The sequence below is a fragment of the Callorhinus ursinus genome, unplaced genomic scaffold (assembly GCF_003265705.2).
Source record: "Callorhinus ursinus isolate GAN/ISIS: 27379988/994484 unplaced genomic scaffold, GSC_fseal_2.0 scaffold32, whole genome shotgun sequence".
Classification (NCBI taxonomy): Eukaryota; Metazoa; Chordata; class Mammalia; order Carnivora; family Otariidae; genus Callorhinus; species Callorhinus ursinus.
The window spans coordinates 13779014-13793700 of record NW_027397094.1 but is presented as its reverse complement, the minus strand read 5'-3'; the positions used below and the strand labels follow the sequence as shown (position 1 = coordinate 13793700).

The 14687-nt window shown below is 47.5% G+C and overlaps 1 protein-coding gene across 3 annotated transcripts in view; it reads left to right on the top strand.

Annotated features, from left to right (window-relative positions):
- SLC35F3 (solute carrier family 35 member F3) overlaps window positions 1-14687 on the top strand; it is a 393111-nt gene that overhangs the window by 262750 nt on the left and 115674 nt on the right. The window contains exon 1 of one of the 3 annotated variants that reach the window (XM_025850875.2): window positions 11268-11572. The exons of the other annotated variants lie outside the window; for them this stretch is intronic. Within the exon in view, the coding sequence (XP_025706660.1) occupies window positions 11497-11572 (76 nt within the window). The 5' untranslated portion in view covers window positions 11268-11496. Of the gene's footprint in view, window positions 1-11267; window positions 11573-14687 lie in introns of those variants that run through there. 3 annotated transcript variants of the gene reach the window in all.

Genomic DNA, 14687 nt, shown 5'->3' with positions numbered 1-14687 from the left:
CCATCATGTCAGAGTGCCCGCCTCCCTCATGGGCTGGAGCCCTCTGGGTTTCAAACACCTGCCTCTGCAAGGTGCCTGGGGCACCACGGAGCTGACCAGGACACAAGGAGTTGGCAGTCCTCTCATCTAAGACAGATACTCCACACAACAGCCTTTTCGCTCATGCACACTGAAGGCAAGATCTAAAACTCCATCTAAGCAGGAGTGAAGAGATGAAGGAAGAGGTTAGACAAGATTTCACTGAGGTTGGAGCAAAGACAGAAGCATCCTAAGGAAGCCGTCCCAAGGGGAGGCACCTGGTCCTTGCCACGCCAACAGGGCACTCCCCCAGGGGGCTGTACCAACTCAAAGCTTTGGGGGCGTGTCCCTTTCACGCCTGCAGGAAGAAGCCAACACTGCTACTCCTTCTCCCTTCTCTTTGTTTCATTACTAGCATCTTCTGAAAATTTACACAGCAAGGATAATAAAAGGATGGGAGGAAACAAAGTATTCAAAATATGGAAAAGGGAACTGTATGTTCCTTTTGCTGTTGAAATAGACACTTCTATAAAGACAGGGGAACAATGACTTTAGAAGCATGGATCTAAAAGGGTTTTATATAAGAAGAATAGAAATTGTCTAAATATTTTAAGAGGAAAAAATATTTTAAGAGAAAAAAACAGTTGCAGCATTATTTGATACATATCTGTACATGAAGGCTTTTCCCATTTTATTAGCATTTGTATCTGCTTACAAGAGACACCTTTTAGACCCTGTAAACTATTCTCAGGCATCATTATTGGTCTCAACCCCATCTACTACTGAACTGAATTTCTAAAAGTAGATAAACTTCTTTAAAGAAGTCTCAAGGAGAAAGTAAATGAATCAGTATTTTTGTGGTAGTTAGAAAAAAAAAAAAGGTAGCCTGTTTAGGTTTTGGCTGACTATATATTATGTATACATATGTATGTGTGTATATATGTGAATGATATGGCCTATGTATAAAACGAATATGTAATATATGTAAAAATCATATTGGACATAAAATACATGCCTCGTTTTCTCTTCTTAGCATTTATTGAAAGCTTTTTTTTATCGGCTGCATTTTACTCTTTTGTGTAAATACACCAAACTTTATTTTCCATTTCCCCGTTGTTGAACCTTTTGGTTGTTTCTCATTTTTTATTTACTCATGGTAAAATTTGGATGGACGTCTTTGCCCATATATCTATGGTCACATCAGATTATTTCTTGGCGAAATTCCTAAAAATGGAAATAGTAGGTAATGGGCCATAAAGATTTGTACTTTTTCGGAATTTTGATATATATTGCCAACTTTCAGAGGGGAGTATCATTTTTACTTCCATCAGCAGTATGTGAAGTTTCCAAAGATCATCATCTTAACATCGAAATGGGGATTGACCAAAGAATCCCCAAAACAAAGTTTGACTAGATGATTTCAAAAGGTTCCCATCAAACTGGAAAATAAGCAGACAACCAAGCCTGGTTGTCTCACCAACAAATGCTCTCGGCTGGTCACTCGGTGTCACATGGCCCCGGATGCCTCCCCGGAGCACTGACAAGTTCATCTTTGTCAAAGTGACAAGGAGCTAGTGTCATAAGGTAGTTTTGGAATCCATGAGACAGAAATATTCTGACACCAGCAAGAGAATTTGGGGAACAAATCATGCATGTGTGTGTTTGTTTGTTTTAAGATTTTTATTTATTTATTTGTCAGAGAGAGAGAGAGAGAGAGCACAAGCAGGGGGAGCAGCAGAGGGGGAGGGAGAAGCAGGCTCCTCACTGAGCACAGGGCCCGATGTGGGACTGGATCCCAGGACCCTGGGACCATGACCTGAGCAGAAGGCAGACGCTTAACGACTGAGCCACCCAGGCGCCCCAAATCATGCATGTGTTTAATCCTCCAAACCTGACCAAGAACTTTAGAGAATTCTTGGGACTTGTCCCTTTGCCCTACACTAGCCAGAATTTTGGGGGAAAGGCATGACTAGCTGCCTCAGTCAGGAGCAGGGTGGGCCTCCAGACCTCTGGCTTCTTCTTGCTTTTGTCCACAATTTGTGGGACCTTCTCTTGGAGCCCTACAGCAAAAAGCAGCCTTTGCCTTAAGCAGGATTTTTGTTTGTTTGCTTTTGGAAAAAAGAAAAGAAAAAAAATGAAGTGTGTTCTTCGTATCCAATTCAATCGTAGAATAAATCTCTCTCCCTTTGTCCTGCCCCTCCTTCCTCTGATGAGTACTACAGTTTCATACGAACACCCGTGCCTACACATGCCCAGTGTAGGCCAACTAACATCTTCTGCAAAACAAGGAAGAAAATTGGCAATTCTCAAGGTTTATTTTTGGGAAGACCCAGTTAGGTCTTGGGAGCATTTTCTATTTTTTGGCCAGAGGGGTCACCTGGTAAGCCCTGACGTGCAAAGTGTTGACTCTCACCCAGTGAGTTCACAGAGTTATGGGGACTTGGTCAACTGTGCTCTGAGATAATGGTCTCTGCTTCTAATGACACTAGTTTGGCCAAGAACCATACCCAGTAACGTGGACAGGTTCGTCTGTTCTTTGGGATAGGGGAGCAGTGTGCGGCGAAACGCAGAGGACAGGTCTGCCTCAGGGGCAAAGTGAGCCTGGACCGAGACTTCAGGGAAGCAAGTCTAGCAGGGAGGAGGCTGTAGTCACCGGCGTGCCAGGGGGCTTCCCCTTTCCAGTCAGATCAGCAGAAGACGCTTCCCAGGAGGTTCTGCTTGGCCGGGATGACAGTGAGCCTGGAGCCTGGCACGTAGGAGGCCATACTGGGTAGAGGAAGGAGAAGGTGAGGGTGCCGTGTGAATGGGAAGCCCCTGGGACTGGGAAAATTTGGGAAGCAGGAGGTGTGTTAAGTAGTTTTCAGGCACCTGCGTGACACTCTGTAACCCCCCTGCACCACCCCTACAAGGAAATGCATTACATAGTCTCCATGATCCTTGGAGGCTTCTGGTGATTTTTAGATTATATGGAGGCACTGAGCTAGGCCAGACATCAGGAGGACCCAGCTATTTCCTAGATCCAGCCTCACTGGGGAATGAAGGACAATAGCCAGGTCCTCAGGAGAGGAAAGGAGCTGTGGGGATCAGGGTAGGTGTGAAGAGTGGGGTACCCAGAGGTTGCCCGCACAGAGCGGGGTTGGGCTGCCTGGAGCTCCTTTGACAAATGGGTGGGATTTCCCTGACTCCCGAAGGGGCTATGGCCAGGGCTAGTTCAGGAAGCTGATCCTGACAGTACCTGCCTCCTCAGACCTGCTGAATCTGCATCTCTCGATTTAGCGTCTTGTCCACTTGTACCACGGGCAAGTTCCTGCTTCTTTCTGCCCTGGGGATTTTCCATCCATCCACCCACCCATCCATCCATCTATCCATCTATTCAACAGTGCTCATTGAGGCCCTGTTCGTAGGCAAGGTCCCTCACTCCCAGTGCTTACAGCCCAGCAGGAAGCTGAAGCAAGTATATAAAAAGCTCTAGGGCAGGACAGAGGTGGTCACTGCCTTCAGAGAAGTGCGAAGTGCTCCCTGACTCCAGAGGAGGCCCTGCTCCCAGAGATCAGGACTTTGGAAACTCGATCCACCCAACTTGGAGGCTGTTCTTCTGTTCTCAGTGAACGTGACCCTGGTCTGCTTATCCTGGCCTGCCCTGTGTTCAGGAACTAAAGAATGGGGCAGTCGCCTTCCCAAACCCATACATTCTCATTTTCAAGCCAGTCTGATGGCCAATCCCCTTGATTCACCCTTGGAAACAAATACCAGCCAAGGGAGTTTGCTGCTGGCATTGACAAGGATCTGATGTAGGTCAGTATTCTAGTTCCCACTCCACAGAGGAGGAAGAGCAGAGGAATCAGACGGGAGTCCAGCTGTGGTCGATGAATCATCCGGAACACAGCAAGCAGCTATTTCTGAACTAAATGGCATCAGATCTCTCTCCTCACCTTGAGTCCAGTGTCCTGGTCTCCAAAGCACTTCCTCTGAGATGAATCCAGCAAGGGGCGGAGAGCCCTGAGCAGAAGGGAGTTGGCAAGCATGGTTTTGTCGCTGCTGTTCCCATGGCGGCACAAAGGCATAGTCTGGGAGGTGGCTGAAGCAGACAGTTCTAGAAAACTCCAGAATTCTGGGTCCCGTGACTATGCCCCTTGCTTGCTTCCTTCCTCCCTCCTTTCCTCCCTCCCTCCCTCCCTCCCTCCCTCCCTTCCTTCCAAGCTTCCGGTTTTGAGCACCTACTACATACTCCATATATGGTGCTTTGCACCCAAGATAAAGCAAACCAGAGATGCCCCCTCCCCATTAAAGAACCTAGTGGGACAGCCTGGAAATAATGACTCCTGTTCTGAGTGCTGCCTCTCGGCCAGGTGCCCTTCCATGTAGTTCACATGTGTTCCTTTTTCTAATATCCACAACAGCACTGGAAGTTGCCTGCTACTCTTATCTCTGTTGTGAGGATGAACTGTTGAACATGGGGAGATTAAACAACGTGCCCACATGAAACCACTGATAAGCAGCACCCCCTTTGCATACTGATCCATGGTGTTGGAAGGGATCTGTGGAAGCTGGCTTGTTCATTTCCTAAAGTGGAAGAGAATGATCATTTCTTATCTTCTGGGGACCAGACATCCTGTAGTTTCTCTACACTGATGATCTGTATGGGCATCTAGGTAGGTCTCTGAAGGTCCCAGGAAAGGGAGTCCCAGCCCTACGCCTGGTCTCCTTCCTGGCCCTGCCGCTCCCTCAGGGCAGCTGCCCTTTCTCAGCATCCACCATTCCACCCCATTCCACCATGCCGTGGCCCAGTCCTGCAGAGGGCGACCCCGTGGTGTCTGTCACTGGATGCAGGACAGGCTCCTGACTAGGATCCACAGAGGAAGTGACCAGACATCCCATTCCCATCTCCATGCCTCTCTTTTTGTTCATCATGACCCTAACTCTGGGCTCAGAAAGGCCACAAAGCTAGCTGTTGTCTGGTCACCATGGAGCAGTCACAGAGGTGCCTGGCTGTGTCTGCAAGAGCAATCTTGACATTACCTCTAGCGAAAGAGGAAGAATCCTAGTGGGACCCTAATGAGTCTGAGCTTGTCCTGGTGATGCACATTGCTGGAGCAGGAACGTGTGAGATGGGAAAGACCATCAGGTGATCTGTCTAATGGTTCTTGTTTCCCTGAACTTACACACGGAGTTATTGAAAAAGGTTATCAATTATTCCTGCCAGATCAGGGGAATGAGCTGCCCAATGTATGGAGTTAATTTCTTTCAATCATTAGATCTTCTCTCCTGTTGGAAATACCAATGCATGCTCCACTTTGAAAGCTTCTAATGCTGCAGACTGATTTATTTGGGTAAAACTCCATTTCTGGTTCCTGGAACTACTTTAAGTGATTATTTTTAAACATTGGTAACCACAAAAATAATTTGTTATTCTTACTATTGAATACTGTGAAGAACTATGAAATAGTGTTAATATTTCAGGGTAAATTAATTGAAGTGGGCTGTTTTCCGACTACTGAAAACCTTAGCTGGGTTTTAAATTTTTTATTATTTATTTTGAAGAGATTAAGTAAAGCTCTCCACATAACTTAAAAAGAATATAATTTTTAATAGTATTTTTCAAACCACATGCCTTATGACCCACGAGTGAACCATACTAAAACCAACTTACTTGATTACAATCAGCATTTTTTTTTTTTTGCAATGAAAGAACAGAACAAGATAAATTGGAATGGAACAGAATAGAATAGAATAGAATAGAATAGAATAGAATAGAATAGAGTGTTCATGCCCAGTAAGGGTAGTATTTTATTAAATATTCAAATCAGTTATATGTGTGTTTGTATATGTAAAATATATTTTTACCAATTTGTAAATTGATAGATAATCTATTAGCAGTACAATTCATCCTTTTTAGTGTGGAACTCTATGAATTTTAACAAAGGTAAATATATTTCTGTCAAAAAAGTGAGAAAACCACTTAAAACGAGTCCATTTAACTAACTGAGATATTCATGAAGGATATGGTTCTTTTAAGATCTTTGGAGGCAGTGACAACTGTCTTATCTGGGAAGATAATTTCATACACCCCAAATTTTAAAGCCAAATGGGACCTTGGAGATTGTTCAGTCAATGGTTTTCAAAACTTTCTTTGTACAGTGGCAACTTTTTAATAAACTAAATCTAACACGGAACCCCCAACATATAAAAGTGGCGTTGACTTGCACAGAGACTAGGAAAAACAGTTTGAAAACTACCAATGGGGTCTGTCTTGTGCCCAAGTTGGGAAACTGAGGCCAGAATAGGCTGAGTGACCTACCGAGGTTGACCACTCTTTTTGGCAGAGCTGGAGCTCAAACTCAAGCTGGCACTGGCTGTCATGTCTCTTGGGCTCAAGAGAATCATGAGTGTTACTTAACCCCACGAAGGGGATTGGGTGGATACCTTTTTGGAACAGTGTAGTGTGTCTGTATAGATACATACCATTACAGAAGAAAGGATAGGCCAATGATCACCATGGACAGCAGAAGTATGAGTCAGTCCAAGTTGTTTGGGCAACACAAATTATTTAAGGAAGTTGAGCCTGAATATAGAGCCAGGCTTGGGAGCCCAGTACCAGAAAGAAAAGTAGTAAGCCTCCAGAAAGTGAGGAATCAGCCAGGTCCGTAGAGCTGCCCACTTCCTGATGATTCATCCCTGGGTTGTCTGCCTCTCTCTTCCTGAAGGGCCATAGCTAGGCCCCCACCTGGAGTTTCAGTTTAAATCTAGCCTCTTGGTCATAGAAGAAACTGGCTGATTTGTCTCCTTTCTTATCTGGGACTCTTCTTTCACTTCCTTACTCTTTGGTTTGTGAGTGGGAAGTGGGGGGCAGGCAGGGAGGCTGCTGTGCAGGTCAGGGAGTATAAAACCCATACTCATGGTATGTGAGTTCTGCATCATGGGCTTGTTACTCCCTGTATCTATTTAGTGAACTTGCTTCAGTGTTTGGGCCATAATGCTAAGAACACAAAACCCACCGACTCTTTATGAGCCTGCTATACCAGAATACCACAGATTGCCATTAAATATCCCACCACCCCAACCTCATCGATGAAAAGAGAAAAACAAACCATAGAGTGGGGTTAGTAACAAAGAACATTCTTCTATCAGAGCAGATACCACGTCCTGTAAAGCTGAGGAAATACTGGGTTTGATGAGCAAACCACTGTCCCATACATTTTTATTTTTTTATTTTATTTTTTTGCATTACTTTTTTTTTAATTTTATTATGTTATGTTAGTCACCATACAATACATCATTAGTTTTTGATGTGGTGATCCACGATTCATTGTTTTCGTATAACACCCAGTGCTCCATGCAGTATGTGCCCTCCTTAATACCCATCACCGGGCTAACCCATCCCCCCACCCCCCTCCCCTCTAAAACCCTGTTTGTTTCTCAGAGTCCATAGTCTCTCATGGTTCATCTCTCCCTCCGACTTCCCTCCCTGCATTTTTCCCTTCCTTCTCCTAATGTCCTCCAGGCTATTCCTTATGTTCCACAAATAAGTGAAACCATATGATAATTGACTTTCTCTGCTTGACTTATTTCACTTAGCATAATCTCCTCCAGTCCCGTCCATGTTGATGTAAAAGTTGGGTATTCATCCTTTCTGATGGCTGAGTAATATTCCATTGTATATGTGGACCACATCTTCTTTATCCATTCATCTGCTGAAGGGCATCTCGGCTCTTTTCACAGTTTGGCTATTGCGGACATTGCTGCTATGAACATTGGGGTGCATGTGGCCCTTCTTTTTACTACATCTTTTGGGACTTCATCAAGATAAAAAGCTTCTGCACAGCAAAGGAAACAGTCAACAAAACAAAGAGGCAACCCACAGAATGGGAGAAGATATTTGCAAATGACACTACAGATAAAGGGCTGGTATCCAAGATCTATAAAGAGCTCAAACTCCACACCCAAAAAACAAATAATCAAGTCAAAAAATGGGCAGAAGATATGAAAAGACTCTTCTCTGAAGAAGACATACAAATGGCTAACAGACACATGAAAAAATGTTCATCATCATTAGCCATCAGGGAAATTCAAATCAAAGCCACATTGAGATACCACCTTACACCAGTGAGAATGGCAAAAATGGGCAGGGAAAGAAACAACAAATGTTGGAGAGGTTGTGGAGAAAGGGGAACCCTCTTACACTGGGGGTGTGAATGCAAGTTGGTACAACCACTTTGGAAAACAGTGTGGAGGTTCCTCAAAAATTTAAAAATAGAGCTACCCTGTGACCCAGCAATTGCACTCCTGGGTATTTATCCCATACATTTTTAGAAGATGACGTTAATAAATATGACCTTGAAAAAATCACCCTCGTTCCTCTTTCAGATAAATTCCTATAGTACTAAATTTAAGACAGGTAGATACCCAATGACACCTTTGAGTTATTAGCTCACACCAACATTCTCCAAAGAGGAATAGGGTCCAAATGAACGATCCTCTTGCCTAGACATTATATATACAGGGTTGTTTCCATTGATAATTCAGGGATCATGTCTCTGTCTTTATTGAAAGAATTATTAATACCTTTTTTTTGGTAATTTGAGATTTGAGTTTTTAAGTGGGGAACTTGTGTGATTTTCTGGGTATCCCTGAAATAGGTCATAGTAGCCTCACTCTAACATAGGGTTTTAAATTGTTGGAATTCTCAAAATACTAGTGTGTGCTCATATACCAGCATACAGTTAACATTCTAGAATACTTAGATAATTTTCTTCATGTGAGTTTTTAACTATGCAGCCTCACCACACTCACTCCCAACAAAGGTGTGCACTGACAGGATCACTTCTCATATGGTTAAGCAGGAGGAACTCCTATTTTTAAAAGGAGTATAGGGAATATTTGGGGGGGTAAGATTTTTTTGGTTGAAACACAAGGTGTGAGCTGATGGAGTTGGGTGTAGAAAACAAGAAACAGCACGCAGTTCTTAAAATTAAGGGAGGGAAGTTGAGATAACAATTGGTACCTCCTCTTTGATAAGGAGAAGTTGACAGACACAAGAAGATGATGACCTTTCAGGTATCAGAAGGTCCTGGGCTATCCTGTAGGGGGAAAAAGGTTTAGGTATAATTACTTAATGAGTGGAGTCAATGACAGGAGTATTTAACAATAATAATCATCTATTTAACTTATACATGACATTGCAATAAATAGAAAGCAGATCTATAAAAAACAGATAAATATTTATTGGGCACTTTTGTTGTGAGCAACCCAGTAGGATGTGGACAGGCTAACTTAAAGTGCTGGGGGAGACCCGGACTCCAGGAGGTTCAAGAGCATGATGAAATCGATCAAAACCACATTCAAGTGGCAGGAGATGGGTTACGGGTTACTTGACTAGTATCTCCCACCTGAATTGGAATAGTTAAGTGGAATGTTTGCATTTTGCATCCACAACATTAAGAGAAGAGCATGGCAGGTTTTTGTAAATACAGTAGTGAGTACAGGTTTTTGATTCGTTCAGACTGGGATTTTCCTGCTTGGACAGTTACTCACTCTATGACCTGGGACATTTTATGTAACCTCTCTCAGCCTCAGGTTCCCCATCTATAAAACAAGGTAACAACGATCTCACAGAGCTTTTGTAAATAAGTAATGAAATGGCATCTGTAAAACAAATTGACTTGGTACTTGATAGCAAATAGGTACTGCTAGTCTGTGATACCTGTTTTAGTTACTGTGTATCTAATAAATGTTGATTGATGAACTTGGTGAAACAACACATAAGAATGTTATGTTTATTAAAAAGGTCCTCTTTATATAAGATGGAATTCTTTTGCTTTAGGCTTCTTTGTGCTTAATTTTTACAAATCTAATCCACAAAATTGACTTAAGAGTGTCATCTCTAGGGGTCGCAGGTCAAGTTCCTTGTGAGAGGCATATAATGTAGAGGCTACCACTAGAGGGCTCTGCAGTGATTGGCTACAGTGATGAGGACACAACCTTGAGAAGCCGTCGCCCTTCGGAGACTCAGGGGCCATCCTGTCCATCGTGGCTCTTCAAGAGGGCAAGTAATAACAGGACAACTTGTAGGAGCCACTTCCGCCAGAGACCTGGGGGTATACAGGTGGATATCACCAGAACCTCTTGCTCTAAGGTCATTCTCTACCTTTACCACTCCACCAAGTCACCCTTCTGGGGGACGAGAATTACGTTGTACAGTAGAATATCAACTTTGAGACAGGAAACTAGGTAGAGCGGGAGCTTCTCAAACTCTGGGTAAGGACTTAACAATAACAACAAAACCTACCATGAAGGGCCACTGAATCTTCAGTTTCCCAGAGGAGGCTGGGACCCAAACTGATGCCTGGGCATGTGTGAGTAAGATGCCCATAAAGCTTTGTGGGCTTCTGGGGCTGCCCAAGCCCTGTGCATCCTACCTGCAGGGCGGTGGTGGGACCCCTTTATTAATGATGCATTATCGTTGGGTAAATGCCCTGGGGACTCGGTGGTCCCTTAAAGCTCATCCCAGCCGATGATGCAATAGGAGTGTCACTGCTTTTTTAAAAGGCATCATTGGCCAGTAGCTTACAGCTGGTTCTGAGTGGGAGCCCTGAGACCAGTGCCTGCAGAGGCAAGTGCCAGACCCGCTGCTGAGACACGAACCTGGGAGCTGGGCCGAAATGAAATTTTCTCCACCTCGCAGGGAGTTGGGCCTCGCCGGCAACGGGGGCAGGAACAGAAATCTCCAAGCCTGGGTTTTCTTGTTGCCACATTGCTCTGTGGACTCTGCATCTTCTTCCCCGCTCTCTACCCCCCCAAAATTGTTGTCCACCGATGCCAGACAAAATAATGGGGCTCCTAGACTCTTTCAAAGAAGTTAAACGCAAGCGGTGGGAAGCTTTGCTTTTTTTCCCGACTTCTTCTTGTAAACCACAGTTCAGGACTTGGTGCAGGGAAGAGTCAGCTCTCAATCCGAAGTCAGATGCCTGGCTTTTTTAAACTCGTGAAACACTGAGGTTAAGTTCTCGGGTCTCCCCTCCCGTGAGCTGGTGGCGGTAGAGGGCTGGTCAGGGAGCCGCTGGCCGGCCCCGGCGCCCTGACCCGAGGCCACAACCAGGACAGGGCCGGGAGGGAGGGCCCCGGGCTGCGGGGCTGGGCGTCCCAGGGCGGGGGGCGGAGCAGGTGAGCCCGTGGGGTGGGCGTGGGGAGTGCACTTGTACGTGACGTTGGAGTTTGCAGCAACCTCCAGGCAGGAGGCTGTTGGGCGCGTGTGTGGAGTGGCTGCGCGGCCAGGGAAGATGTGCTCGGAGGGGCGGCCGCCGCAGTGAGCCGGGCGGCGACAGGAGCCCGGCCGGCAGCCCCGGGGGCAGGGCCTGAGCGGCCAGCCGCTCGCGCTCCTCCACGGCGGAGGCCACCGGGACCGGACCCGAGAGGCGCGCCCCGGCCGGCCCCAGGATGTAGGCGATCGGCGGAGGCGCTCCTGCAGGCGGACGGCTCATCATGAAGAAGCACTCGGCCCGGGTGGCCCCGCTCAGCGCCTGCAACAGTCCGGTCCTTACCCTCACCAAAGTGGAAGGTAACGGCCTGGGGCGGCGGGGGCTGGCGCGAGGTCGCTGCGCCCGGGCGTGGGGGGGAGCCGCCACCCTGCCCGGACTGCCTGGCCGTGGGTGCCGCCGCGCTCCCCAGGAAGCGTCGCCCGCAGTGCAGCGCCCCGATGCCCGCTGCCTGCGGGGGACTGGCAGCTCAGTAGCTCCCGGGCCAGGCTGAGCCGCTGCAGGGTCCGCGGGGCTGTCCCCGCGCTGTCAGAACACAGCGCTGGCTCCTTCCTGCGTGGCCCCCAGCGCATCTGGCAGCAACAGGGGCAGCGGTGGCCTGAGCTCCTGCCGGTCCTGTCCTGGGGCACTTGCCAGCTGGGGCCGGGGAGGAGGGGGGTCTCCTTCACCCCCCCACCACACACACCCCCCCCACTTGAATCCCCTGGGTTTAGAGCATCCCCTCCACTCCCACCCCAACCCCCAGGCAGACCAGAGGTGTTGCTCAGCCCTTGGAGGCAGGAGATGCTGCAGCAAGCCCAGCCATCTCTCCTGCCCCTGAAGCCGACCAGCCCACCCATGTGACTGCCCAGCTCCACCAGCAGCCTGTAAACAGGTCCTTTCCCTGACTCAGGGGAAAGACATAGACACATAATCAGACACAGCTATCATTCTACTGGTCTGGGACCTTCTTTTCTGGAGGGGCCGGGGTGGGGGGGAGCGGGAATGCAGAGAGAGACCAGCCTCAGTGCTTAACTGCTTCTAGCAGAAGGCGGACTGACCAGTGTCCGTAGAGCTGGCCAGTTTAGCCAAGTGAAGGCTGGGAAGGGGCCACCAGCCAGTCGGAAGAGGAAGGCAGACCCCGTGGGTTCCGGGCCCTCACTTATCCTGAACTAACAGAGCCCAGTGCAACCAGTGCGGAAGGGAAAGCCCAGCTTCTGCCATGCCCTGGGGCCACAGCCTGGAACCCAGACCTCTGTGTGATAGCTTCCAAGGACCTGTATCCCCTCAGGAGTTCTTGTTTGTTACAGGGAGACAGAATCAGTAAGAATAAGACAGAAGCTAGCAGGGCACTTGGGTACACGCAGCCCATCCGCGGAGGTCTGCCCGGAGCCATCCTGGTACCCTTACCCCCACCCTACAGATGAGGACTATGAGACCCCGAAAGGTTGGATTGACTTGTCCCGGCCCTACAGCCTGCTGATAGGTGGTGAAAGAGGAAGAAAATCCTGGGCCCTCTGATCCCCAGCCCATGCTTTTCAGAACGTTTTTCTGCACTAACCTGCAAATACTTGCCTTTTTCATCATTTTCTGTATATAGCAGGTTGCTTTTTCTTTTTTTCCTTCGTGTAGCTGTCTCTTCTTCCCCTCCCCCATCCCCATCTCGGGAGAGACTTGGTATCTGTCATCTACACCTGAGTTGAGTGTAGCTGCCGACTTTCCTAAGGGGGTTTGCATTTCCAAGCCTTCTTGGGGACACCACCCAGATGTACATGCAAGTTGGGGAGAGGAAGGGTTAGATATATATTTACCTTAGGGAACGTGGAAGTGTCCACTCACTCCTGGGGTCCTTGTGGGAAGTCACCCCATGCCCACCTTTTAAGTAAGGCAGGTCGGTGCTGCTCCCCAACAACAGTGTCACCCCTGGTAATCCCCAGCCCATCTTGCAGGACGGGTCTGAGCTGCACTTGGGAGTCAGGCTGGGCACGGATGGTGAGGTCACCCAGGCTTGGTGCTGTGACCCAGAGGTACCACAGGAGGCAGCGGGTGACGTGCCAGACCCAGGGTCACCTTCAGGGAATAAAAATGGGGATACCCTTCCCCAGTTCCCGTAGGGCTACTGTCAGAGGAGCTTTGAGCTTCCTGTCCACGCTGACAACCTTAGCAAGGCGCGAACTTGGTTTTTTAGCCAACACTTGCATGTACCTGTGTGTGGGTAGTGGACAGCGTATCTAACGGAGAATCGGAGAGATCAGGGGTCAAGACTGCTCTTCCCCCTGTACCGTTGGACTTGTGTAAACTGTAACAGCTGGGCCTCGGTTACCTGCTTTGAGCCCTTGTAAAACAGAAGTAACAACCTACCTCAGCAGACTTTTGGGAATGCAGCGAGGTAGGCTAAGTGATAATGCCTAGCACCTGTCTGGCACACAGTAGGTGCTTAATAAATGTCTGGCAGTCCTCCCATCACAGATTGTCTTGTGCCTTCAGCAAACCATCTTGCTGTTCTCCAGGAGTACGTGTGGGGACAGTATCTAGAAGCATCTGCACGGTTCCAGTGATACTAGAAAGCCCCCAGTTCCCATTCCGTATGGGATCCCTAAGTGTATGTCAGCAGAAGTCTTCACTCCAGGATAAAACCTGCCCTTCGCATGCCTGGGCATATACGTGTAGCACTTTTTTCTCTGCCTGTTGTTTTTGTGTTTTTTTTTTTTTTCCTTGGTGTTTTTGTTCAGTTTGGCTTTGGGTCTATTTTTGAAACATTTGCATCTCGTGTGCTTGCTCTGGAAGTGCTGAATCATTTTGTTTTGCCTTGGTTGCACAGGGCAAGGTGGTCCCCATACTGTGGTTGTTTCTGTGTGGAACGCAGACAGGCTACAGTGATGGAACGCAGCCAGCAAGAAATATTTATTAGGTTTTGGAGCGTGTCTTCTATGGGGAGGCGAGAAGGCCCCAGCACGCGGTACATCTAAAACCAAAATAGAAAACGCGATACTTGAACTTCAACACAAAAAAATGAACAAGATGACTTCATTTACTCAACAAATACCTTGTCCAACCCTGCTCCATCCTACTCCATGTCCCTTGCCCATTTAGTGAGGCCCCAGAAATGCAAAAACGAACAACATTAGCTTCATTCCCTTAAGGAAGTTTTGGTCTAGAGGAAAAGAGACATGGAGACCGATGAATTTTCTAGTATAAGATAGGAAGTTCTGGTTCAAAGCTAAGAACAGAGTGTCACAGGGCCACTGATTGTTAAGTAACGTGAGGAGTCCTGAGGAGGAGGCCTTCTTGAGGAGAAGACCTTCCTGAGGAGGAAGAGGCCCGTCTGAGGAGGAGGCTTCTTGAGGAGAAGACCTTCCTGAGGAGGAGGAGGCCCGTCTGAGGAGGAGGGCTTCTTGAGGAGAAGACCTTCCTGAGCAGGAGGAGGCCCGTCTGAGG